The sequence below is a fragment of the Heptranchias perlo genome, chromosome 1 (assembly GCF_035084215.1).
Source record: "Heptranchias perlo isolate sHepPer1 chromosome 1, sHepPer1.hap1, whole genome shotgun sequence".
NCBI lineage: Eukaryota > Metazoa > Chordata > Chondrichthyes > Hexanchiformes > Hexanchidae > Heptranchias > Heptranchias perlo.
The window spans coordinates 188,619,412-188,647,193 of record NC_090325.1 but is presented as its reverse complement, the minus strand read 5'-3'; the positions used below and the strand labels follow the sequence as shown (position 1 = coordinate 188,647,193).

Sequence of the window (27,782 nt, the reverse complement as noted above, 5' to 3'; positions counted from 1 at the left end):
TCTCGTTGCTGTTTGTGGGATCTTGCTGCGCGCAAGTTGGCTGCTGCATTTGCCTTCAAACAACAGTGACTACATTTCAAAAAGTAATTCATTGGCTGTAATGGGCATAACGAGGATGGGAGAGGTGCTATATAAATGCAAGCTCTTTCTATCTTCAATGAAAATAGTGTCAGAATAACCAACATTGAGTCATTATCGGGGGAGGGGATGTAAGAATTTTAAAATAGAGAATTCCATTCCTGTGGTGATTCAAACGGCTCTTTTATTTTTGTGTAGAAACGTGCAGAGAGAGGACCGCGCTCCCATGGCTGAGGAGTACAGCGAATACAAGCACGTCAAGGCAAAGCTGAGGCTCCTGGAAGTGCTCATAAGCAAGCACGACCCATCAAAGGTCATATGAATACGGAGAAGATTCAGTCATGTCCTTTATCATTGCCTCTTTTATTTAGCGGATGGTCCCACAACAGTGACAAGAGGACGCACCAGCCTCTCTCAGTGTGCCACAGTGAAAGCTGAAAAGCAGCTTGATTTTCCTGGCCTCGCCTACTCGATCATCTCTCGGAGAATGATGTCCAGTACCAGCAGTGCCATGAGACAAGGACTTAAGAAAATCTCCTGCACAAACGCCTCCTTTTGCTTTGAGAAGGGGTTAGTCTGAAGGGGCTTATTGATCCCATCTCAGCCCTTTCTAATCCGAAATCTCAGAGCTTTTCTGGGGGTGGGTTGTGGACAGAGGTCCAGAAAGAACCAGAATTGATTGCACTCTGCAAGCACGCCTGTGTCGAAGAGTTGCCTTAGATTAAGATCCCAGATTGAATTGTGACCTCCAGCTGATCTCACCAGTGTATACGTACGCTTTGAGGCTGTATGGTCAGCAAAGTAGCCCATACAAGGACTGGGCTGTGCATGTCATAAGTAAAGAATGATCTGAAGGTCCAGAACCTGGTTCCTAGAAGGCTCAGTGTTTTAAAGGGTTGGAATGATAACACCCTCTTCCGTGTGACTGCAGGATCTAAAAGACCCTCGAGAAATATTAATGAACTGAAATTATTGGCAGCATTTATCAAATCTGTATTAAAGGGAGCGATTAGATCTTTTTTTTTTTTCCTGAAGGATGTTTTAATAATAGTTACCAAAAAAAAAATCAATTTAATGAATAACAAGACAAGCACCAATTTGTGTGTGCAGCAGTTTTAAAACAAAAAGCATCGGTGTTCTGTGCTGTGTAGATACCGACTGATCTTGTACATTTGTAGAAATGCAAAATAGAATGTCGGGGTGGGGGGGGAGAGGAGCCGCACAGCAGAGTCAACTCGTTGTCTTGTAGAGCTTCATGAATTATTCTCATTTTATGTCAGCTTGATTTAACGATTGAATGAAGAGAGCGAAACAGGTCACTGGCATCTTTTAGTTACAGCGCATGGGTACAGCTGGGCTAATTACAAAACACAATGGCCTTAAACCCCTTTACCCGGATAATAAAAAATTAGGTGTGGGAATTGGAAGTACTCATTTCGGGTAACTTTAAGGAAAGATCGGCTGCTGGCAACCCCTCTCGGTGATTGACCTCTGCAGCAATTATTGACGGTGTAAAATTGCTTCAATCCCTCCCTGTTAAGAGAGTGTTAACCCGCCTGTAGTAGGCTTTTCCTATTGGGGTTTAGAGGTGAGCAATAATTTTCGAGAGAGTAAAACGTGCCGTGGTAATAGTGTTTTACTCATACACTAATGTCAAAAGACCCTGAAGTAAGATTAAAAAACACTTTGGTGTGTTGTGCGACAAACGCACATCGGCCAATGCATATACTTTATTACCAAGGGGAAGGGACTCACTTCCTTCCCATGTGATATAACCTTGTGTTTGGTACCTTTTACACTTCCTGAAATTTGTATGAATACCAGTGACTAAGCCTTTACAGAGAGCGCTGTAAACACTGCATTTGGTGAGTTATTAGCTAATCACTTTCTTTAGGTTCACTAGTGGGGCGAGGTTTCGAACTGTCTGCAGGGATTGTATCTCACATCTCCAGTCATTCTGTTTTACAACATATACAGGAGGGTTTTATGTCTAAAACACGGGGTACCTTTTCCTGTTAGCTAACCCCAGCGTGACTCTGGTCTAGCGTCGCAAGGTTGTTAAGTACCCCCTTGATCTGATCAAGAGCTGTGAGGAGAACGTCAGGTGTGAACAGTGGGGTACTGAGAGGTACAAAGTCCAGCAAGGTGGTTCTGGAAAGGTGGACTAAACCAAACACTATGGGGTAGATTTTCCGAATTAGTGCTCCTTCACACGACAGGAGCACACGCTGGGAATTCAGGAGCGGGGTCGGAGTGCCCTGCTAAACTTTTCCCTGCATTGACCTCTGCCCAAATTCACAATATGCAATCCCATTGTGCGAAGCTAAGCCCTGGTGCTAAAGTCTACCCCTATGTATCTGTATTGTGTGGGACTCTACTCCAGCCTATAATACGTTGCCATTCAAACGACTGGGAGCCACAATTATGTATGCGTGAATGCCTTGGGAGGTTTTCCTATGTTAAAGGCACTATGTAATTGCAAGTTGTTGGTTATATATAACCTCACACGTGCATGTAGAGCATGACCGGTTTACAAAGACAGTTTCCATTATAAATGTTTACATAGCAATTTTAATGGAAATATAAAAGTAAGGACAGAATGCATGACCTGATAACAGACTGAATTACATTGGGTTGCCCTGGTCCAGTTAACCCCTGCCCTCTAACCCTGCTTGGCCTTGACTTCCTGGAACTAGTCTCTATTAACGTGTTTCAGCCTGGAAACCCGCTCCCAGCGCTCTGGAAAGTTCTCTGCTCTCCTGCCGGCTACTGAGACCATAGCTTTGTGTAGCTAGCAGGGACAGTTCAAACATTATATAAAAGCCAGTAGGACAAGTAGTTTACTTCAAAAGGTGTATTATCAGTAAATGATGCCAAGAAGAGGATTGAGAAAGCAGTAATTCAGTCCTGGGGTTCATTTAACATCCGATGACCAGATCTGGTATTTTGGTGCAGGATATCTTAAGGCCTGAAATCGGTGTGCAAAATCTATGCCACATCCATCTGAAATTCCACTTTCCGGCAGTTTTTCCGGACCCACTTATGATAGACGGGTTAATACCGTGACTGAAATAGTAGCGAGAGAGGAATTTCAGAACAATATGTTAAAGTGTTCATTTGCCCGTGTCTCCACAGGATCATTTTAGGGCTTTGATATTGGGTGTTACAACAGAGAGAACAAACAGATCTCTCACAGGTTTGAATTTATGTTAGCTAAATTGGCAAATCGCAGGGTTTTTCAAAACCTGATGAGTGCGCCAACAAATTAGAATTCTCTTCCAGATATAAATTTCTATTACTTGTTACTCAGGTATTTTAATGTATTCTGAATAATCCAAATTCATTGTGAGGTTAAAATATAAATTCAACCCTTTCTGGCTGTTGCATTTCTGGGAAGTTTTGACAGGCAATTTGTGACACCCCCTCAGTATGGACCATCCCCTTTGATCAAAGAAGCCAGAAATCCTAGGGGTTAAAGCTCTCCAAAATGTAGCAATGAAATAAATGGCAATGAACTAACGTACGTCTGATCTCTGTAATTACTTCACGTTTGACGAGATTTGATTTAAGACGTAGCACCGTTCTTTTCCATCTGCTCAGCAGCACTCCCGTGATACACAGTTGGGCCAAGATTGCCACGGTTAATAGATATGGGCAGTATTTCTAACTCAGTCCTGCAAAAAGGATTACAAATGCTCCGCTCAGTATAGTCTTGTATCAAATTTGCCTCGGGAGTAAAGAGCAGTATACCTGGGTGGGCCTCGTTGAAGAGAGAGCAGCCGACAGCCGATCTAATCATAGTGGTAGTATCATAGTATGTTACAGCACAGAGGGAGGCCATTCGGTCCATCGTGCCTGTGCCGGCTCTTTGAACGAGCTATCCGATTATCCCACTCCCCCGCTCTTTCCCCGTCGCCCTGTAAATTTTTTCCCTTCCAAGTATTTATCCAATTCCCTTTTGAAAGCTATTACTGAACCTGCTTCCACCGCCCTTTCAGGCATTGCATTCCAGACTTGCGCTGCTAACTCAGTCCGTAAGGAAGACCAGTTCAGGGCTCCTGTCCGTCCGCCGGAACTGCAGATGTTGATTTTGGGAATGGGGCTAAGGACATTGATTGGCGCCTGACCCCACTTCCCTGCCAGCATGCTGGGCAGGCAGACGTGTCTACAGTTGTACCTGACTCAGGAATGTGCTGAAGGACGTAGGGACTGGCTGAATTAAATGTGCCCCTTCAGGAATTTAAGCTTTAAATTGCAACCACAGAAAACAAAAATTGCAGTCTGGAGATGTGAGGGAGCTTCTAAACTTTTTCCGTGACCAGACCCACTGATGCCCCCGTTGTCTTGCGTGGTTCATCCTAACTTTTTGCAGTTATTGGAGATGATTATGTACGTTTTTTTAGATTTTTGCCGTAGCCTCTTTTAACATCTACGACATTCTCCGAAATCAGAGAGATCAGAAAAGGCTGTGGATGCTGTGGGTCAGTTGAAATTTTCAAGACTTTTGTTGGGTTAAGGGAATCAAGGGATATGGAGCAAAGGCAGGTAAATGGATTTGAGGTACAGATCCCGCCATGACCTAATAGAATGGCAGAACAGGCTCGAGGGGCTGAACGGCCAGCTCCTGTTCCTATGTGTGCATAAACCTTGTAAAAACGCAAACGGCTTCAGTTCCCCATTCCTATACATTAGAAAATCTTACCTCTGAGTGCGCCTCCTGTGAACTTTTCCAATTATAAATTCCTATGTCCACATTTATAATGGGAACTGCCTGTGTGAACTTGTCACGTTAATTAATTATACCCTTCCTGCACAGCACCACCACTGGTGCGAGGGTGTAATTATAGTGAGACATGTTAGCATAGGCGGTTTCAATTATAACTTACAGTAATAGCAGTTTTAATGGAAATATATAAAAATCAGGACTGAACGTGTGGCTTTGAAATGGGGCTGAATTACATCCATACCCTGGTCCAATTATTCCCCGTCTTTCTAACCCCGCTTCACCTGAAGACTGCACTGGTCTTGACTTCCCTGTGTGCATCGTCACGGGAGGTCGACTGCGTGACATTCCTCAGCTGCTCCAGGGAGTGCTAGATCCTGCAAGAAACTCTAGTTAATATGACACGTGCGCTCTGACACTGAATACTATTGAATTGTTATCCATTAGAAAGGACATCTGCCAGCACTCCTGATACCTGGACAGACCATTGCAACAGTGATTTTGTTGACTTAATAACATGCAGCGCTGAATCAGTCTCTGCAGAACTGTTATAAAATGATTGAGAGTTATTACAAAAATGATCAAATTGAGCCCCAGGCTGAAGTGGGCCAAAAATACTACACTTGAGTCAATGTAATGTGTCGGTACCAGCTGACGTTAACTGTAAACTGCGCGGAATGTAATTGTTAGCTTCCTTGTTTCATGACCCCCCCCCCCCCTCCCCTCGTGCCTCTACATGAATCGTGTTGCCAGCCTTCGCATGCCTCTGTTGCTCCTTCCAGGTTCCAGCTCGACAGTTGGCAACCGAAGCCCCTTGTTCACTCGGGTTTGTGTGTGTGTGTGTGTGTGCGTTTGTGTGTGCGCGCACGTGCTGGTGTGTGCACAGTGACTCACAATAGGACAGGAGTCCTGACACTACTTGCACGTTGTGTAAAATTTGGGCTCCGTGCCCTTGGCATTGGATCAATGTTTACAGGAAGAAAACAAACAAAAAAAAATAGCAGACTGTGTTGGTGTTACATTTTTCTTTGAATGTAAACACTAAGAATGGAAAAATATGGATGTGTACATTTTCGTACATGAATGTGATTGTATTTTGTATAACACAGAAAATATAATATTTTTGCTGTATGTACTAGCATCATTTTATTTGTGTCTGATTTACCAAGAATGCATCGTTAAAGAAACTTATATTTTATGATCCACAAGCCAGTTGAGAATTTGTGACTTATGTTTCCCGTTTGTGGTGTCACTTCAGAATGCAAAGTGATCTGTTGGTCTAATTTAACGGAAATTCCAATTTTTTTTTTTGGGCCCTTGTGTAAGCTTCCATTCCCAACTCCTCGCCAGGCGCCTTCTTATGCCTCACCCACATGGCCATTCTTCCCTCAAAACCTGATGTGGGCTATTCAACTGCATGGGGTGTCACTCCCCCTCCCCCACAAATTCTGTTCCTATCCAAAGTCCACAATTTCACTTTCTAGCAGAAGTCATCAGATAGCAGTCGGGAGTGAAAACCTTGGCCGATCTTTGCCCCGCCCCAGCCCCAGGGCCCCTCCACCACCTCCCTCCAAGATCAGTTGTAACATCCTGCCTGAGATCAGCTAACTCAGTACATACACAGGTTGGAACGTGGGACCTTCCTGCTCAGGGCAGTGTCTACCCGCTGAGGTAGCAGAGTAACTAGCTCGTGCATAACTTTATTGGGATTGTAGGAGAAAGAACCCAACCACAATGTGCGCTCCGTTTGTTCAGGGGTGTGCGACAAAGAGAAAAGGAATTTATATAGCACCTTTCACGACCTCAGGATGTCCCAAAGCGCTTTACAGTCAATGAAATTACTGGCCAGGCCAATGGGGAGAACTCCCCTGCTCTTCAAGAAACTCAAATCAGGTGAGTGAGGCAGGATCTACATTTCCTGAAACCATGATGGGTGTCCTTAATAACTGCCAAACTCTCCCAATCAAAGGGGGAGCCAGTGGATGTGTGGTGTATTTGGATTTTCAGAAGGCTTTCGATAAGGTCCCACACAGGAGGTTGGTGAACAAAAAGTTAGAGCACATGGAATTGGGGGTAATATACTGGCATGAATTGATTAACAGACAGAAAACAAATAGTAGTCATAAACAGGTCTTTTTCAGGTTGGCAGACTGACCAGTGAGGTACCGCAGGGATTGTGCTTGGGCCCCAGCTATTCATAATCTATATCAATGATTTGACTGAGGGGACTAAATGTAATATTTCCAAGTTTGCTGATGACTCAAAACTAGGTGGGAATGAGTTGTGAGGAGGATGCAAAGAGGCTTCAAGGGGATATAGACAGGCTAATTGAGTGGGCAAGTAAATGGCAGATGGAATATAATGTGGAAAAATGTGAAGTTATCCATTTTGGTAGGAAAAACAGAAATGCAGAGTATTTTTTAAATGGTGACAGATTGGGAAATGTTGATGTTCAAAGGGACCTGGGTGTCCTTGTACATGAGTCACTGAAAGCTAACATGCAGGTGCAGCAAGCAATTAGGAAGGCAAATGGTACATTGGCCTTTATTACAAGAGGATTTGAGTACAGGAGTAAAGATGTCTTACTGCAATTATATAGGGCCTTGGTGAGACTGCACCTGCAGTATTGTGTACAATTTTGGTCTCCTTACCTAAGAAAGGATATACTTGCCATAGAGGGAGTGCAATGAAGGTTCACCAGACTGATTCCTGGGATGGTGGGATTGTCGTATGAGGAGAGATTGATTAGTCTAGGCCTGTATTCTCTAGAGTTTAGAAAAATGAAAGGTGATCTTATTGAAACATACAAAATATTTTACAGGGCTCGACAGGGTAGATGCAAGGAGGATATTTCCCCTGGCTGGGGAGTCTAGAACCAGGGGTCATAGTCTCAGAATAAGGGGAAGACCATTTAGGACTGAGATGAGGAGAAATTTTTTCACTGAGGGTGGTGAATCTTTGGAATGCTCTACCCCAGAGGGCTGTGGAGGCTCAGACATTGAGTACATTCAAAACAGAGATCGATAGATTTCTAGATATTAAAGGCATCAAGGGATATGGGGATGGTGCAGGAAGATGGGGTTGAGATAGAACATCAGCCATGATCTTGGTGAATGGTGGTGCAGGCTCCTATTTCTTATGTTCTTAAATCTGGTATGATGCTTTCCAACCATTTCCCTACTACTGAAGTCAAACTCTCAGTCTTATCATTTCCAAGGTCCAATACGTCTCTTTCTTGCATAATAGGATCACATGAGCAACCTTCCAATCCATGGGAATCGACTTGAACCTCAACAAGGTACTGAACGCATGGATCAGCGATTCACATACCACCTCCCCATTTCCCTGAACAGTCTGGGTCTTCCAGCAGTATCTGCATTATTCTGCAGCTGTTCTGTCATACTGAAATCTGATCACAATGTCCTCTTCCATTCATCAGCTACATTATTGTCTTCATATCCAGCCTGCCCTGACAAGACCTTCAAAAGGGCTAATGGGGTTCCTGGGTTGTCCTGACTTCTACCACAGTGTTGTCCAACACGTTAGCCACATGTGGCTAATTAGGAATCCAGCTGTGGCTAATTGCATTTCCGATTAGTAAATTAAAAATTGAGTAATTAAGAGAACATCTGAGCCACCTCTGACAGCAAGTTTGCCAATGTAAACTTGACGCACTGTAATTACACCCTCCGGCCACTGGAGATGCCACAGGGCCACCTCTGGCAGGAGGCTGTAATTACAGCTTACAGGGGCAGCTTCCATTCTAAATGCAGACGTAGAAATATAAAAGTAAGGGCATATAAAAGTGTGACTTTAAAAATGGGAACTGAATTATCTCAGAGCTCCCTGGGTCAATTATCCCCACTCACTAATCTGAAGCCTACACTTGGTCTTTGACTCCGTGTGACCCACCCTGGGAAATCAACTGGTAAAACATGGAAAAAAAACACACAACAAAAGGTTTTGGCTTTATTTGTTTATTTATCTTTTTAAAAAGTCCTACAACATAAAAAAATAGTACACAGACAGCTGGATTTAATCTGGAGGTTTATTTCACTTGTGTAAAATCAAAAAGGAGAAAGAAATCGTAACTTTCTACTCATGAAATAAAAAAGCCAGGATCACAATTCTGCCCAAGTCCTGCTCCGCTAGGCTTCTCAATTTGCAAGAGGATTTGTGCAAGCATGTAACGATACTTTACAAAGCATTTGGTAAGACTGTAAGCAGACGTGTCAGACATCACCTCGTTCTTACAATGAGAATTAAAGAGTTCCCCACTTGCTCTTACGCAGCTGTTAGATCGTAGACAGCTGGCATTTGTTACACCATGAACAGAGATTAACAGGCAATTTATATTGTGATTACATATAGTTTTTCTTTAAAAAATGCTTCTTCGGGCTCCTTTACAGTTAAGCATTCCACAGCACTTGGTTATAGGCTGTATTTTAAAAGCAACGGCCATTAACCCTCTGAGGAACTGCTGCAGCAAATTAACGATCACTGGGGGGGTGAAATTGATTGTCGGTGTCAGGGCGAATGGGCCGCCTGTTTTGCATCCCGCCCGATTCTCGTTCCCATTCACTCTGACGCACCATCGGGCACGGCGTGAAACAAACGGGCTGCCGATCCGCCACCGCCCGTCTCTCCAAAGACCCGATTTCGCAGCACTTTACATTTACAGATGAAGCAACGCGGACCCTAGAAAGACCGTCCCTGCGCCCAAGTGGACAGGCCCAAGGCGCACCCGATATTGGGCCTCGGGCCTCACTTAAACAAGGCCTGGCGAGCTGCGGGCATCGGCCAGGCGAAGAGGCTTCGCATTTCGGGCCGCTGCTGGGTAGATCATTAAAAGGAGTAGAGGGCATGCTCAGGATGGGGGCCGAGGTGGGGGCAACCAGGAAAGGGAGGGGATCGAGAAAGGTACACTGGCAGGGAGGGTGGGAGGACAGTGGCAGTGATTGCAGTGGTGGGGGGAGGAGGAGGAAAGGGGGGGGGGGGCAGCAATCCAGGGTGGGGGGGGAGAGTGGGGGGCTGGAGAGGGTGGTGGCAGCGATCATTGGAGGGGGAGTCGAGGTCACGATCGGAAGGGAGCCGGGGGGGTGCGAGCGATGGCCAGTAGCGGCCTGCGGTTTTAATGTGCGGTCGGGAGGAACATACCTGCTCCTCCTGGCTCCAAACTCAGGGAAGTATTTTTTTTAAAAACAAACTTGGTGGCAGCCTCTAGTGGTCCCTTTAACCACCACCTGTTAGGCCGCATGTCAGCTTGGTTTTCCTGAATGCGACCGCCACCAATCTTGCAGAAGGGGGGCCTCATAACAGGCATGAAGCCCCTTAATTGCATACGCAGAGGGCCTAACGCCTGTTTCAGGTACGGGCCCTGGACGCCTATTTTTTTGGCCTACGCCAATATGGCGGGCGGGAGTTTCCTCCCTGCCAGGTTGGAGCCTTAGGTGCCCATTTAGCGCTCGAAAAAACAGGCATGACGCCATTGAATTTCTCGGAGGTTCTAGAAATGGTCGTAAGCATTTCAGAAATTTTTCAAAGTCACGGGGAACATTACTGAAAGCTAAAAGTGTCTGCCAGGGTTAGATAAACTGGGCGTCCGATCTGAACTTCTTGTTCATAATGCAAATTAAAACTCATATCATTCCAACTAAACTTAAATGATTAAAAATGTAGCTGCAGCGGCGGCAAAGGCTTGTTTAACGTACCCTATAGTTTGGAATTACAGCCAAAGGATACTCTCTCAGACTATATTGTAAAATAATCTTTTAAAACAAGAAGGAATGAGCCTCTGAACGAGACTGTATTTTGTAAAATAATCTCTAATAATAATAATAAAGTGCTTATTAAATCGATATATCTCCTTGCAATGGAAAAAAAAAAGGAGTTCATTTCATACTAAGCTGAAGCCTTCGTGATGGTCTATAGCCTGAGTGAGTTTGGTGCTCAATGTCGCTTTGTTCTGGTACTTGGGGAGATCCAGCAGGTTGTAACAGGTATGAGCTACTGGCAGGTAGCGCTCCCCTCCGGCAGTGGGCTGAATGGTCATCCGGATACTTGCCATCCCATAAATAGGAATGCGGTCACTACCGGTCAGAAACACTACGGGTAGAATGGAGAAATAACGGTCAGAAATCCAGACGAAGGGCTGAGGGTCAAAGTGCAGACTGACGTCAGGATTGAACACAGTCCGAGAGGAGGAGAGGTAAACCAAGTGGCTCGGTAACGGCAAGCTTGGGTTTTAAAGTTGCAGGAAGAAGGCGGCAGGTTTTTGAACAGTAACAAAAGCAAAATACTGCGGATGCTGGAAACCTGAAATAAATTCCATCGGATGAAAGGTCATCGACCTGAAACGTTAACTCTGTTTCTCTCTCCACAGATGCTGCCTGACCTGCTGAGTGTTTCCAGCATTTTCTGTTTTTATTTTGAATAGTAATGTTAGGCCCTATTTTCCTCTGGACAGTACTTTTATTACCTAATTTCCCCTTGTGGCAATAAGCATGGATTTGTTAAGGGAAGGTCGTGTCTGGGTAACTTGATTGAATTTTTTGAGGAGGTAACAAGGAGGGTCGATGAGTGTACATGGATTTTAGCAAGGCTTTTTAACAAGGTCCCACATGGCAGACTGGTCAAAAAAGTAAAAGCCCATGGGATCCAAGGGAAAGTGGCAAGTTGGATCCAAAATTGGCTCAGTGGCAGGAAGCAAAGGGTAATGGTCGACGGGTGTTTTTGCAACTGGAAGGCTGTTTCCAGTGGGGTGCCGCAAGGCTCAGTACTGGGCCCCTTGCTTTTTGTGGTAGATATTAATGATTTGGATTTGAATGTGAGGGGCTTGATCAAGAAGTTTGCAGATGATATAAAAATTGGCCGCGTGGTTGATAGTGAGGAGGAAAGCTGTAGACTGCAGGAAGATATCAATGGACTGGTCAGGTGGGCAGAAAAGTGGCAAAATGGAATTCAATCCAGAGAAGTGTGAGGTAATGCATTTGGGGAGGGCAAACAAGGCCAGGGAGCACACAATAAATGAGAGGATACTGAGAGGTGGAGAGGAACAAAGGGACCTTGGAGTGCATGTCCACAGATCCCTGAAGGTAGCAGGTCAGGTAGATAAGGTGGATAAAAAGGCATACAAAATACTTTCCTTTATTAGCCGAGGCATAGAATATAAGAGCAGGGAGGTTATGCTAGAACTGTATAAAACATTGGTTAGGCCACAGCTTGAGCACTGCATACAGTTCTGGTCACCACATTACAGGAAAGATGTGATAGCACTCGAGAGGGTACAGAGGAGATTTACGAGGATGTTGCCAGGGCTGGAGAATTTTAGCTATAAGAAAAGATTGGATAGGCTGGGGTTGTTTTCTTTGGAACAAAGGAGGCTGAGGGGAGATTTAAATAAGGTATATAAAATTATGAGGGGCCTAGATAGAGTGGATAGGGAGAACCTATTTCCCTTAGCAGTGGAGTCAATGACCAGGGAGCATAGATTTAAAGTGATTGGTAGAAGGATTAGAGGGGAGCTGAGGAGAATTTTTTTCACCCAGAGGGTGGTGAGGGTTTGGAACTCACTGCCTGAAAGGGTGGTAGAGGCAGAAACCCTCAACTCATTTAAAAAGTATTTGGATGAGCACTTGAAGTGCCGTGACCTACAGGGCTACGGACCAAGTGCTGAAAAGTGGGATTAAGCTGGATAGGTCTTTTTCGGCCAGCATGGACACGATGGGCCGAGTTGGCCTCCTTCTGTGCCGTAACTTTCTATGATTCTATTCAATGAAGATTTGCTGGGCAAAAACTTATTTCCCCTCATGGCAGCTACACCGGCAGGGAATCTGCCACCAGGGTGAACGGGATTCAGTAATTGAGGTGCGGGTGTGCAACATTTTTGTAAACAGCAATGGTCAGGACAGGCAGAGAGAGCTCACCAACCAACCCTTCTTCAAGCAAGCCTCTGGCTCCCACTAACTCTTCCTCATTTTTCCAATGGTAGAATTCCCTGACCTGATTTTCCTGACCATTTCCCCCAGGGAACGCTCATCCCGCTCAAGTGCAAAGGTCAGGAGAAAGGTAGAGTGACTCATTCGACTGAATCTCCATCCCCTTTATGTTGCCCCAGGATCTCCAGGGCTTTTCGGAGGTGGGGGGGGGGTGGGGTTGGGGCAGAATGGAGCTGGGCTTGCGACTACAGTGAGCGCAAATGAAAATGAGGTGGGAAGTGGGGGGGGGGGGCGATCGAGGCCTCCTGCCTCTAATTCCTGCTGCAGTATCCCTAGAGTGCCCCAAGAAGTTGGTGGTGAGCTACTCGGATCCCCCTCATGCCCTTCAGTCCAGAGCAGGACCCAGCAGCAAGCCAGAGAGCAACTTTCTTACCCTGTGACCCAGAGAGTCTTCAGGCCTTCTCTGTGCTGTGCTCTATCGGCAGCTAGGAGACCCCAAGGCCAGTGACCAAGCCTCAGAGGCCTGCAGCTGGGGAGCAGGCTTTTCCAGGAGTATCAGGTCAGGGTGGGAAGCAAAACCAGCCCCCAGTGTCTTAATCTCTCAACCATCTAAATGTACATTTTCTTGTGAGATGTTTAGCACCCAGCAAGGTCACATTTACACCCGAAGAACCACACTTACACAGAAACAACTTCTTTTTTTCCAATGGAAACTCGTGGAATACTTCCCAAAATATTTTTATAGTAGGATGTGCCGGGTGGTAATCACCTTTGTATATCGCACTCTGGTAAAACACAATTCAATAAAAAAAACACTTTGCATGAGAAACCTGCATAGTTCGTGGATCGGCGCACATGCACACACACACACAGATACACACACATGCACACACACACACAGATACACACACGCGCACATACTCACAAAAACATACACACCCACACACATATATACACATTCACACACATCTGACCAGGAAAACAAAAATACAGCATTTTGAACTTTAAATTGGTTAAGTTTTCCTGATGGTAAGGCGATACAATCACATTCCAGGAGGAACTGGACTAGAGCACAGTTTGCGACTAATTGTTGCAGTTAAATAGACAGGTATCTTCGCAAAGACAACTTTAAGAGTACGTTGTATTTTAAAATGGGTAGCGAGATTGCTTGGGGCATCACAAAGTGATCTGATTCAGATTCATCCCCACAATTCCTCATATGGGAATTTCTGGACCTCGAAACACTAAAAATGTACCAGAAGAAGTCACCCCAGACAGCTCTCATGCACCCCTCCTATTGGCTGGCTGACCAACAACACCACCGGAGGCCTGAGACCAGAGGGTAAATTTTACATTCCTGGTGTGGAGACTTTCATTGATAAAATCTACCCTCCGATCTCCAGCCTCCAGCCTAGACTACGGATGATGTTTGGCACAGGTGGGGGGGGCGGGAGGAATTAGCTGAGCATGAAGGCCACTGTGGTCTGTTTTATAATGTAGATACCATCTTCACTGGGCGAACAGAGTGACTCACCTCAAAATGTTGGTACAGATCAAGTAACGTAAAAGGGCTACTGCAGCTCTTCACATTCTAATATAAGATCCTAACTCACACCAAGTCCCATTCGTCCATCACCCCTGTGCTCGCTGACCTACATTTGCTTCTGGACCCGAACGCCTCTATCTAAAAATTCTCATCCTCGTGTTCAAAACCCTCCATGGCCTTGCCCCTCCCTATCTCCGTAGCCTCTGCCAGCTCTACAACCCCAAGAGAACTCTACATTCCTCCAACTCTGACCTCTTTTCCATCCCCCACTTCCTTCACCCTATCTATGGTGACCGTGTCTTCCGCTGTCTAGGCCCTAAGCTCTGGAATTCCGTTCCTAAACCTCTCCGCCTCTCTCTCCTCCTTTAAGACCCTCCTTAAAATCTACCTCTTTGACTAAGCTCTTGTTCACTTGTCCTAAAGTCTCCTTCCTCAATTCAGTGTCAATTTCTGTCTGATTATGCTCCTTTGAAACGCCTTGGGATCATTTTACTACGTTAAAGGCGCTATATAAATGCAAATTGGCCTTGACTCCTGACTGGATTTCAGAGGTGCGAGACGCCATTTCAATGGATGGGATCTTTATGCTTGCTAGAACAAAATCAGAATCAACAATTTAAAAAAAAAGAGTTCATGAAGCAATCCTCTGATACAAAACAAAACCCCTTCAGCTGTGCTGCTGGAAAGGCAAGGACACCTCCTTCTAAAAACGGTGAGCTTGTACCTGCCTCTTCTTGGGAAACTCACAGGAATTGTCGCAGGTAGGATATTACTCTTGGGCTCCAGGAATGCTCCAGGCCGCAGGATGTTTTGGAATTAGTCATTACTGCCACATTTGAAAGACAACAAACAAATCTTTGTTTCCATGTAAACAGACCAGAGTAACGATTGCTATTATCGTGCTGATTGTTGATTAAGGGCCATGAGATCCTGCAGGGCTGTAAACAGGCCTGTGAGCAGATCGCCCTGTGAGAGGGCTCTTACCATCTCTAACTCCTTCCAGTTGTAGCTGGTGTTTCCTACCACCATGGCCATCAGCTCACTGGGCTGGAAGAGCTGAAGTACCTTCCCTCCGCAAACCTTCAGGAAGCCACTGGAGAAAGCCGAGAAGAGCTCGTGGACAGAGCTATTGAAGATGTAGTCCACGTAGGCTTGTACAAATTCCTTCCTGGAATGACAGTTGGAGTCAGCGTGAAGATTACAAGTGGAACATGGCAAGTGATCATTTTCAGTAGCCGAACATATTTAATGTGGTCTTTTTAAATCCTCCCATTGTTGCTTCTGCATCTCAACACTGCACTTCCTGTTTTGGGAGGTCTGTCAACAAGCACCAAGTATAAATAAACTTACCCAAATAAGCCAGACTGAATGGTTAAAATCAAAAAAAATGTCAGTAGCAACAAATAGAATCATTATGCATCAATTAGGAGGTCAACACATATAATCTGACCTGAGAAGACAAGCTACGTGTCAGCTTGGCTCAGTAGGTAGCATTCTCACATCGGAGTTAGAAAGTTGTAGGTTCAAGTCCCCACTCCTGAACTTGGCTCTTACTTCATTGCCGTAATGCGGGAGTGCAGCACGGTCAGAGAAAGAATGAACTTTCATTTGTATAGCCTTTCATGACCTCAGGACGTCCCAAAGCGCTTTACAGCCATAAAGTACTGTTGAAGTGTAGTCACTGTTGTAATGTAGGGAAACGCGGCAGCCAATTTGCGCACAGCAAGGTCCCACAAACAGCAATGAGATAATGACCAGATAATCTGTTTTAGTGATGTTGGTTGAGGGATAAATATTGGCCAGGACACCAGGAGAACTCCCCTGCTCTTCTTCAAAATAATGCCATGGGATCTTTTACATCCACCTGAGGGGGCAGATGGGGCCTCGGTTTAACGGCTAATCCGAAAGACGGCACCTCCGACAGTGCAGCACTCCCTCAGTACTGCACCTAAGTGTCAGCCTAGATTACGTGCTCATGTCTCTGGAGTGGGACTTGAACCCACAGCTTTCTGACTCATAGTCAAGAGTGCTACCATTGAGCCAATGCTGACATCTCAAAAGGTGCCTTTCTCTGAGTGAGACATTAAACTGAAGCTCCGTCTGCCTGTTCTGGTAGTTTAGGTGAATGTAAAAGATCCGACTGCCCTATTAAAAGAGCAAGGAATTCTGCTGATGTCCTCCTCAATCAAAAACAGATTATCTGGTCATTCATTTCATTTGCTCTTTATGGGATCTTGCTGTGTGTCAATTGGCTGCCGTGTTTGCTTACGTAGCAATGGTGACTACACTTCAAAATTAATTCATTGGCTATGAAGCACTTTGAGACGTCCTGAGGATGTGATGTAACACGATATAAATGCAAGCTCTTTCTTACACATGTTTACAATTCAGTTTACCCGGATCCATTTTTTAAAAAATTAAAGTAAAGCAACAATTGAAATAACACACACAGGATATCGCAGCTAACTCAAATATACAGACAAGGTCAAGCAAATGATACCAAGGCTGTGCCCTGCCTCTGAGAACAGCACCCCTAGTGGCAGAGATAATTCAAAACAAGACTTTATTTCACAAGCACCAAGGAAATAAAGTAAAATTAGTCAACATGAAACATTGCTGTGCTTTCTGACCAGTAAATGTGCTACTCTTGTTATTTGGGAATGGGGGAAGAGGTAAGAGAGAAGAATTACACAGAATTTTACAGCACAGAAACAGGCCATTCGGCCCAACAAGTCTATGCCGGTGTTTATGCTCCACACAAGCCTCTTCCCATCATACATCATCTAACCCTATCTGCATATCCTTCTATTCGTTTCTCCCTAATATACTTATCTAGCTTCCCCTTAAATGCATCAATGCTAATTGCCTCAACTACTCCATGTGGTAGCGAGTTCCACATTCTGACCACTCTGAGTAAAGAAGTTTCTCCTGAATTCCTTATTGGATTTATTGGTGACTGTCTTATATTTATGGCCCCTAGTTTTGGACTACCCCACAAGTGGAAGCATCTTCTCTACGTCTACCCTATCGAACCCCTTCATAATTTTAAAGACCTCTACTGCTCACCTCTCAGCCTTCTCCTTTCTAGAGAAAACAGCCCCAGCCTGTTGAGTCTTAGTAAGAACAATAGAATAATTTTCACTGGGCAAAATAAAAATGCACTTCTCTATAACAAATGCAGCCTGTAACTTCCAATTTCAGAGCACTGTTAGATTCTTGTTATTTGTAGACGAGTGTCACAACCTCCATCAGAAATAAACAACCTCTACTATTCTTTGTTCAAATGTAAGGAATCTTACAACACCAGGTTATAGTCCAACAGTTTTATTTGAAAATCACAAGCTTTCGGAGCTTACCTCCTTCGTCAGGTGAGTGAGTGAAGGGTTCTAAAATCGCATAGCATATATTAGGCTGGGAGACAGTCACAGCAATCAAAGGTGTCGTTGGTGTTCAGACAGGTTAGCCACGGAAAACATTACATCCCAGTATACTGAATACACAACGGGTCAGATTACACAGACAAAGAGAGAAAGAGATCCGAAAGGCAATATACTCTCAGCCAGACCTCTTCATTGAAGAGAGGGGTGACAATGCAGACTCACCTGTTGTCCTTCTTCACAGGTAGACTCTTACCCCCAGGGACCAGCTCCTGTAGCTCAGCAACTCCATAGTTTTCTCGAAGAATCTGTTCATTTCAACAGGGTAAAGAGATAAGAAATAAAAATTGGGTGGAGGGGGAACCACACATTCTGATTGTCGGTTTCTTCCCACCCTCACAAGGCACTGTCTGGAAACTGTTTGTGAACTTAACTTATTTCACAAGACAATTGTGGATGAGGAAGGCCATCTTAATTCATCCATCCATCCAGAGAGATTCTAATGCCCCTCCCCTCTCCCACTGTAGCATCCAATTGCTTCTTAAATGATTCCAGGGTTTTTGCCTCTACTGCTCTATCTTGAAATTTATTCCACAGGTTGATCACTCTTTGTGTGTGAAGAAGAATTTCCCTAGTTATACTCCCACAATTTAATTTAAAGCAACATTCTGAGTTAACTTTTTCCATTCCCTTATACACCTCTGTAAGATCACCTCTCAGACACCCCTTTTCCAGGCTAAAATGGCCACGTTTCTCCTTCTTTCCTCATAACTCAGACCCCTGATTTGGGGATCAGCCCAGCTTTATGGCTCCTCTCTGCACTGCCCCCAGTGCTTGAATGTCTCTCCCTTATTTCTTAGCATACAGAACTGGACTCTGTATTCAAGGTGCAATCTGACTAAATCTCTGTACTTTTTGAACATTACCTCCTCTGACTTATATTCTATTGTTTTGGCTGTGTAGGCCAACATCCAATTGGGTTTTCTGATTGCTGGTCAACAGGGTTGCCAACCCTCCAGGATTGTCCTGGAGTCTCCAAGAATTAAAGATGAATCTCCAGGACACTGCTGCGAGCAACTCAGGAGGAAAAAAACATAGCGGCATTAAAAAATTGTGGGTTTTTTTCCATTTTCTTTAAGCATTTTCATTTATTAGTTATAAAAGGTATTGGAGATTGGGAGGGGAAAAGGCTGTTTGACTGACAGTCAAGAATCATCCAATCCAGTAACAAAGAGTCTGTTCACTTTCCAATTGGTGTGGGAAATGGGAAGGCGGTTCCCTATGAGGATGGACATGTCAGGCAACCAATAGCGGGAGTGTGAGGGAGGGGCTGTTGGAGATGGGAGGTCATGTGATAAACATCCAGGAATACATCCAACCAGAGTTGGCAACCAACCCTACTGGTTAATTAAAATCAACAACGCCTGCTTTGGAGGATAATGGGCTGGGCGAAATGAAGCATATGCAACAGGCAAAACTCCTCTAGATAAGGAGCAAAACAGTCCTTACCGCAAAAGTGAGACAGAAGGTTTCTTCAATATTGTCGTCAGGATAATCCAGTAGCTCCTGCAGGCTCCTTAAAGAAAATGGAACGCTTCCTGATCAGAAGGCTGTTTGAGTAGGCTGAAGTGATTGGCTAAAATAGTTACTCCGTTGACATATAAACCCTGTATTTTATCCCAGTCGCACCCTCTCCTTTGGCGCATGCGCCAGGAAAACGGAAGGAGGAACGACCTCTGCATGATAGGACAGCGGGGATTAAAAGAAATGGCCAAGCATTTGTGGAGATATATTCACAGCAAGGACGTTAAAAAAAAAAGAGAATGCTGGGGCCATTAAAAATATCCCAACGGTGCCATAATAAAGTGATTCCAAATAGATACATGGCAACAGTCAGTATATCATGCTGACAGCCAATCTTTTTGGATCTGGTCTGCATATCAGGGCTTGCTGAGTGTCCCTCTCAGCACTGTACCACTGCTGCCCATGTCCTGTTGGAAGGGGGGAATGGATGGCAATGGAGGGGAAAGGGGCAGGAGCGGCAGTGAGGGGAGATGGAAGGGGGAATGGATAGCAATTGAGGGGAAACGGGCAGGAGCGGCAGTGAGGGGAGATGGAAGGGGGGGAATGGATAGCAATGGAGAGGAAAGGGTCAGAAGGTGGGAGCAGTGCTTTCGAGTGGGGTGGAGGAAGAAGAACACTGAACTTGAAGTGAGGGAGTTGGAGGTGGAAAGAGTGCCAGCTTGAAACCAGAGGAGGGAAGAATCAAGCCAGCTTTAACGGGTAGATTGAAGAAGAGTACCAGCTTGAACTGAGATGGAAGGGGGGAGATTTATGCCAGACTGAATGAGAGGGGGTGGAAGAGAGAGAGAGAAGCGAATGTGCTTGAACTGACAGTAGAAGGAGAATGCCAGATTGAACTGAAGGGGGAGAGGAAGAGGGCCAGGTTGAATGGGAGGGGTGGGGGGTGAGATGGGGAGAAGAGGGCCAGGTTGAATGGGAGGGTTGGAAGAGAAGAGAGTACATCAGTGAAAGAGTGGAGAGTTGGATGTGGATAAAGTGTATCTGCGAACTAGGGCAGAGGTTAGATATTAGAACGACTGTTGGGGTGACTTGTAAAGAAGCGATTGTCTATTGAAAATCTAAATGCCACAAAGATTATTAATCTTAAAAAAAAGTAAACTGTTAAGTGTAAAAGTCCTTAAAATTAACTGAAATGCATAATTTTTAAGACAAAAATTAAAGATTTTCCAGGAGGAGCGTGTCCGCAGATCCTCTTAGAAATACGCCATCAATTTTGTCACTTCAACATTTGGATTATTTGTATTCCTGACTCGTTTTCACAGGTCCTCGGCTTTTAATCAGGTCCTCCTCGAGGTGTTAGCTTTCTGGGGCTCAGTCACCACACTTCATTGGCTGTAAAGCGTTTTGTGACGTCCCGAGGAAGTGAAAGGTGCTATATAAATGCAAGTTCTTTTCTTTCCTTCTTTCAGTCTGTTTTTACTGATGTTCTCGGTGCAAATATACTAACTGATCAAATCTTTTCCGTGCCCCAGGAGGAGACCATGGCCAGATTTCCCAGCACGAATCCAATGTCCAGTGCACACGGGGGAAGTATTAACAAAAAATCTTTATAAGGGGGACAATGTTAGATAAGGCACCAGACTCAAAAAAACATGAAAAATATATTAAAAATTAGTCACACATCCTTATGGACGTGTCTTTAGGAAATCATTAGAGATGGGACTAGTGCCTGAGGATTGGAAAGTAGCTAAGATAACATTCATCTTTAAAAGGTGCATAGGGATAACGCAGGGAACTACAGGCTGATACCTGGCTTCTGAGTCAGAAGGTCGTAGTTTTAAGCCTCACTCCAGAGACTTGAGCACAAAATCCAGGCTGACACTTCAGTGCAGTACTGAGAGAGTGCTGCACCATCAAAGGTGCCGTCTGTCAGGTGAGACATTAAACCGAGGCCCAGTCTGCCCTCTCCGGTGGACGTAAAAGATCCCGTGGTATTATTTCAAGAAGAGTTCCTCATCAGTTTGGAAAGAGAAGGCTCTTTAAAAACTGACTGACTAACTAACTTACCCATACAGTTACTGCCTCATTAAAGAGTGTTCCCAAAAAATATTCACCATTTAAAAACAATAAACTTATCATACTGACAGAAAGAAAGAACTCAAGTGCAGAAATGACTGTGGGTGATGTTCCTGTAATAAAATATTTGGCATGCTCAGTTCAAATTCCCCTATCTGCTATTATAATGGAAGTACTGCATTAAGCATTCATACAATAACATTGCTGACAGTATTCTTTTATCCTCAAGAAGAGATAAGCACCTGTGTGAAAGCCTAGTGAAGTGGGTTCAGTGACCTCGAACAAGGAAGATAAGATATATGGGAAAGTGAAGGGCAGGTGCTGCATGGCCTACTCCTGCTCCTATTTCTTATGATGTGGAGATGCCGGTGATGGACTGGGGTTGACAATTGTAAACAATTTTACAACACCAAGTTATAGTCCAGCAATTTTATTTTAAATTTCCTATTTCTTATGGAAGAGCATTATGAGATGAAGTCACCTCACCCATGTCAATCAATAGTATAACATCTTGCAGTTGCATGCCTTATAAGGACATTTACATTAGTGATTTACAGCTCAGAAAAGTATAAAAAGTGGTGAATTACAACAGGACTTCGGATTCAAACCGGAAAGTATGAGCTCAAAGTGGTGTTTACTCGTTAGATCACATTTCCCAGAATCAAGTTCGCTTGGTTTTGTAAATATTTTACCTTATTTGAAGGATTAAACTTGGAATGAGTGAAACTTTGCTTGTGTGCGTATTATCTTACCGTCACTGAATGAACTCACCTAAAGCTCGCTAGCTAACAGTGGCATGGGATCTTCAGTGTTCACCTGAACCACTGGAACAGGCAGACAGAGCCTTGGTTTAACGTCTCATCCAAACGGTGGCACCTCCGACACTGCAGCACTATCTCAGTACTGTACGGGAGCACCGGCCTAGACTGGCCACTCAAGATCTGGAGTCGGGCTTGAGCCCACGACCTCCTGATTCAGAGGTGAGCCAGGCTGGCTATCATCAGCTTTGCTACTTTGTTGTATTTTATTGGGACACCAATGAGGTACAGAGATTCTCAATAAAACAAAAAGCAAAATACTGCGGGTGCTGGAAATCTGAAATAAAAACAGAAAATGCTGAAAAACGCTCAGCAGGTCAGGCAGCATCTGTGGGGAGGGAAACAGAGTTAACATTTCAGGTCGATGACCTTTCATCAGAACTGGAAGATGTTAAGGGAGGAACAGCTTTTAAGCAAATACCGAGCCGGGGAAAAGAGGGGGCAGGAAAAGAACAAAAGGGAAAGAAAGGTCTGTGATAGGGTGGAGGGCAGGAGTGATTAAATGACAAAAGTGATGATGGTGCAAGGCAATGGGAGGGTGGGTAATAGGACAAATACAGAAACCAAAGATGGGTCCAGAGGAGGAGTAAATGGTTAGAGCAGGATAGCAGAGGGAGAGGGAAGCGTGGAAAATCTGGCAAAGCGGAGAGGGCTGCCGTGACCCAGGAATGTGTTGGAGTGAGTTTGAGTGTTTCCAGCATCTTCTGTTTTTATTATTAGAAATTCTCAAATGAACATTTTCAATTAGATGCAACAGGAACAGCCTTTCATTGAAGGCTCTGTTAACCTCACAAAAAACAAACAAAGGAGACACCTGTTTGGAAAGAAGTTTCCAGTATTAAAACTGAAGGAAAACTGACCATAAGGGTTAGAAATGTAAGACATCAACCAACACCACGCAGCCTACATCCCTTGTATGAGACACTCACCTGCCCTCTGTGGGCGAGAGCTGTTTCAGGTCCTCCAGAGAGGGTTTCACATTCAGCAGTTTTTTGTACAGTATGAGCGGAAAGTGCAGATCCACCACTGTGAAGTTATAAATGGCCAGGCCACACAGGATCCCAATCAGGTGGAACCAGTTCAATTCTACAAACGTCTGGGATTTGGGGAAAGGTTAGGGTGGGAGAGGAGAGGAGAGGAGAGGAAGACGACATCAGGCACATTAAAAGAATCAGGCAAAATGCTTTTAGTTCTGCAATTTCACACATTACTAACAGGGCAAAAGACAATGACATCAGCAATACGGTTACACGGCCTTTTTCCACGCACTGATAACTGGGCGCTCACTCCCGCTAAATCACTCACCGTCTCCCACCCTTCCCCCTCCCCATGGATACTGAACTCTTAGTTCTACTTCGGTTGCAGAGGCACAGAAAGGCCTGCGCTGTACGTCCTTCAGTGTTCCTAGTTTGCACCCGGGGGGCAGGTAAAGCAGCCAATCCATTATTTGTGACCCAATACTCAACTCCATTAAACAAGCCAAGCTGACGACAGATCTTCCTTCACGGTCCTCTAGGACACTGGTACGTATGGAGTGGAACATCAGATTCGGCCTGTTCACATCCATTAGCGTCACAAAGCACTGGCCCCTTTAAAAGATCTGACTGCAGCTTTGCTTATTTTTTTTTTTCTCTTCATATTAAGGTGGTCACATCGGCTTCCATTCTATCTGCAGGTGGGATCTGCAACTCTCTTCCCCCAAAAAGCTGTTGAGGCTGGGGGGGAACAATTGAAAATTTCAAAACTGCGATTGGTAGATTTTTGTTAGGCAAGGATATCAAGGGTTACGGAACCAAGGCGGGTAGATGGGGTTTAGATACAGATCAGCCATGATCTGGTTGAATGGCGGAACAGGCTCAAAGGGCTGAATGGCCTACCCCTGTTCTTGCGTTCCCTAGATTCGTAATGACGAAAAAAACGCTCAAAATTTTCTGGGCAGTTTCATTGTTCGCAAAAGCAGGGAAGTAATAAAGCGACTCACTTTTTCTGAAAACCATACAAGCCTGGACTGCTCATAATACGTGAACATTCCATACTTGGGATCCAACAGCTCCTTCAGCAGCAGCAGGAAGAATTCCTTCGTCACTCCGCCGTCATCCACTGCTTCCTCGCCCAGGAACACCACCTACACCGGCAAGAAAATCAGCAGAATCACATCTAGGCCGTTTTATTCCCCCACAGAAAGGATTGGAAGACAAAAGCTACTTTTAAGGTGGAGTTGTTTTTTTTTAAAAAAGCACACTGTATTCTCACAAGGTTAAAGAAGAGGGACCTAGACGAAAGGTGGTTAATATGCTAAATGGAAGTTATTTTCTCCCAGAGATTAAACAATCAGCAATTGGTTAGCTGATCTAGGTAATCGAAGAACAACTCACACCCATTGGCCCCGATATTACCAGGGAGGTGGGTTGGCAGCCCGGGGAGGGGGGTGCGGGGGACTGGACGCGTGGGTAACCCGCCCAGTAAAATCGGTGCATTCCCCACGCGATCGCAGGTAAATTGAAGCCATTTACCTTGGCTTCCGGGTTTCCCATTAGAAACCTGTGCAGTGGGCGGACTGCGCACCCGCATCACAGGCTGTCAGCGGGAGGAGCTCTATTTAAAGGGGCAGTCCTCCAATGCTGCTCCTGCAGCAAACAGCCAAAATTACAGCATGGAGCAGGCCAGGAGAAAGGCTGCTCCCAGGTTTAATGATGCCTCACTCCAGATGTTACTGGATGGGGTCAGGAGGAGGAGAGAGATCTTCTACCCAGCAGATGGGAGGAAGTGGCCTGCCTCTGCCACCAAGAAGGCCTGGCTCGAGGTGGCAGAGGAGGGCAGCATCACCAGCAACATACCCCGCACCTGGATACAGTGCAGGAAGTGCTTCAATGACCTAACTAGGTCAGCCAAAGTGAATACACTTACTCATTCCCCTACACTGTCTTCCACATCACCGCCCCCACCCCACAACTCCTTCTGCACCGCCAACACTACTCTATCACATCACCCCTCACACACCCACTCAAACCTCATCCTCAACTTACCTGCACTTACTCACCTTCCCAGTACTCATCCCACCACTACCACTCAACCCAATCCTCATACAATCTCATGGCTCTGTCTCATACTCACCCTCTGATGCATCTCTTTCACGGTCACCCTCACCCAACCTGCCACTGCCTCTGCTGCAGCCACAGGGGATGCATCACGTATGAGTAGTAGGAAGCATAAGGCAAAGGTTTCGTGAGCACAAAGGGGATGCACAAGGGTGTTTGACAGTTTGTCATGTTTTTTATTTATATTTGATTTTGGTTCAACTCACATTAAATATTATATTGTCACCACCACTGCCACGTCTTGGCCATTCTTGACTGGCTTGTGCAATTAAGTCCCTTTCATGATGTTCACCATGAACACCCACACTTGATGCTACCCATTGGGTCACCCTACAGTGGGTGGATGTGTAGTTGCACGACTATTTTGTGCAGATGCCTGTGGCGCAGCACTGTGTTGTGGAGCTCCACGTGTTGGAGGTGGACGGCGTGTCTGGTGATGTTGCTCGTCCTCGGATGAAGTGATGAATGTAGCCATTGCGCCCCCAATCCTGACGGTGTGAGTTTGAAGGGGTGCACAAAGTAGGTAAATGTGTTTGCACAGCAGAGTTTAGGGTGTAAATTAATAATTTTGAGTGGAAAGACAAAGGTGTTGCAGCCAAAACTTTGTCTGAAGTGACAGAGTGCCCTGCTGCAGTAAATGAGGTATTCCCCCTAACTGTCAAAAAAATCCTTTGCATCTCCCACTGGCTGCTGACTGAAACACGTCTGCTCCAACAGGGAGTGTTTCCCACAGCACGGGAAACATGCTGAGGATCCATGAAAATTGCACCCCTGCCAAAATCTCCAGTCAATGAGGTCAGTCAAGTACCTCAACTAGGTAAGTATTTAAATTGTCATCCCGCAGGCTTTAATTGCCGGTTGGATTCCCACATGTGGGAGCTGCAAGCGCACCCGAACACGTCACTGGGGAACCCGGAAGTGGGCGGATTGGATTGGGCAGTTCCAGACCTGCTCCGGGATTCCCCCATTTTAGAAGCCCCCCCCCACACCGAACGCACTCACTCGGCCATCCAAAAATCGGCCCCTTTGTGTTGGAAAGTCCTTTTATCTATGACTGGCCATGAACAGAGAGAAATGAAACGAGAGGGGCTGGGTCACAGGCACGCCGGGGCGGATGGGGGAAAAGAGGTTTGATACAGAAAGACTGCGAGGACAGTCAGATTTTTAAACCGAGAGCGACTAAGATTTGAGCCGGCTTCGGTGAGTCAGAAATGCTGGAGGAACTGTTAGAACACATCATGTTTAAGTAAAATAAGGCAAATCACTGACGTGGGGAAGCGTGGCGTGTTCTTTATTCTGTATCATTACACAAAGATAAGTTGAACTGAATCAAGTGAGTCCAATCATAATTGATGTTTTGTATCACCACTTTACCATGAAATAAAACATTACAGTATTGTATCCAGCCCTGTCTCACTAAGTTTGCTCCATCCACCTTCGGAAGTTATAAATATCCAGTCCAGATCACAAGGGATTACACTATTGTACAACTTGAACCCACGACCTTCTGACAAGGCAAGAGTGCTACCGACTGAGCCAAGGCTGACACCTTGACACAAAGGAGCTGATGGAACACGTCTTGGGCACCTCCTAACTATTTAGTCAATTGTAATTTCATGTGCAATATTCCGAGTCCATTTACCACGCTAACAGCAGTAATCCTCTTACCTTCAAAGGCTTTTTCAAGTCCACATCTGAATGAATGCTCAGCTCTCGCAAGGCATCACTGACCAGGTTATTCCGCTGAACATGCAGAACAAGGAAGGGGCTGCTCGTCAGGAATGGCCCGAGTGTGAGCAGCATGAAGATATTTTCCAGACTGGTTCTGTTCACTGCTATCTGTAAAACAGAGACACAGAGGGGACAGTTTGAATCCCTGTTCATTAACCACCTGAACCATTGCTTTCCTCTAACCCTACAAACCTCCATTCCTCCAACTCTGCCCTCTTACACATCTCCTACTCCCTTCACCCCACCATTGGTGGCCTAGGAATTCCCTCTCTAAACCTCTCCATCTTCTTTAAGACCCTCCTTAAAACCTACCTCTTTGACCAAGCTTTTAATCATCCTTCCTAATATCTCCTTCTCTGACTCAGTTTTCTATCTGATTACACTTCTGTGAAGTGCCTTGGGATGTTTTCCTACGATAAAGGTGCTACAAAAATGCAAGTTGTGGTTGTTGCTGGTACCTTTACATAGGAACATAAGAAAAAGGAGTAGGCCATTCAGCCCCTCGAGCTTGTTCTGCCATTCAATTAAATCATGGCTGATCTGTACCTCCATGTACCTGCCTTTGATCCATATCGCTTGGTATCCTTACCTAACAAAAATCTAATCGGTCTCAGTCTTGAAAATTCCAATTGGCCCTGCATCCACAGTCTTTTGAGGGACAGAGTTCCAGATTTCCAGTGCGAAAAAGTGCTTCCTGATTTCACTCCTGAATGGCCTGGTTCGAATTTTAAGATTATGCCCCCTTGTAGCCCTAATCTCAAGACTACTCCACATATTCAAAAAGCAAAAGAAAAAAAAATTACAGATGCCGGAAATCTGAAACAAAAACAGGAAACGCTGGAAATACTCAGGTCAATCAGCGTCTTGTGGAGAG

General features: G+C 45.1%; 2 protein-coding genes across 9 annotated transcripts in view; one reads left to right on the top strand and one right to left on the bottom strand.

The window, feature by feature from the left end:
• The window catches only part of fam13a (family with sequence similarity 13 member A), a 239,323-nt gene extending 233,391 nt beyond the window's left edge, over nucleotides 1–5,932 (top strand). For all 6 annotated transcript variants that reach the window (XM_067994462.1, XM_067994461.1, XM_067994460.1 and 3 more), the window contains one exon: nucleotides 277–5,932. In XM_067994462.1, coding sequence (XP_067850563.1) covers nucleotides 277–400 — 124 coding nt within the window. In that variant the 3' untranslated portion in view covers nucleotides 401–5,932. The remainder of the gene's footprint in view (nucleotides 1–276) is intronic.
• A 2,830-nt stretch (nucleotides 5,933–8,762) lies between these two features.
• The window catches only part of LOC137329873 (probable E3 ubiquitin-protein ligase HERC3), an 88,208-nt gene continuing 69,188 nt past the window's right edge, over nucleotides 8,763–27,782 (bottom strand). For all 3 annotated transcript variants that reach the window (XM_067994452.1, XM_067994450.1, XM_067994451.1), the window contains exons 18-25: nucleotides 26,846–27,016; nucleotides 24,061–24,204; nucleotides 23,009–23,175; nucleotides 19,171–19,237; nucleotides 17,887–17,969; nucleotides 15,269–15,452; nucleotides 13,421–13,523; nucleotides 8,763–10,906 (exon numbers count right to left, since the gene is read on the bottom strand). In XM_067994452.1, coding sequence (XP_067850553.1) covers nucleotides 10,698–10,906; nucleotides 13,421–13,523; nucleotides 15,269–15,452; nucleotides 17,887–17,969; nucleotides 19,171–19,237; nucleotides 23,009–23,175; nucleotides 24,061–24,204; nucleotides 26,846–27,016 — 1,128 coding nt within the window. In that variant the 3' untranslated portion in view covers nucleotides 8,763–10,697. The remainder of the gene's footprint in view (nucleotides 10,907–13,420; nucleotides 13,524–15,268; nucleotides 15,453–17,886; nucleotides 17,970–19,170; nucleotides 19,238–23,008; nucleotides 23,176–24,060; nucleotides 24,205–26,845; nucleotides 27,017–27,782) is intronic.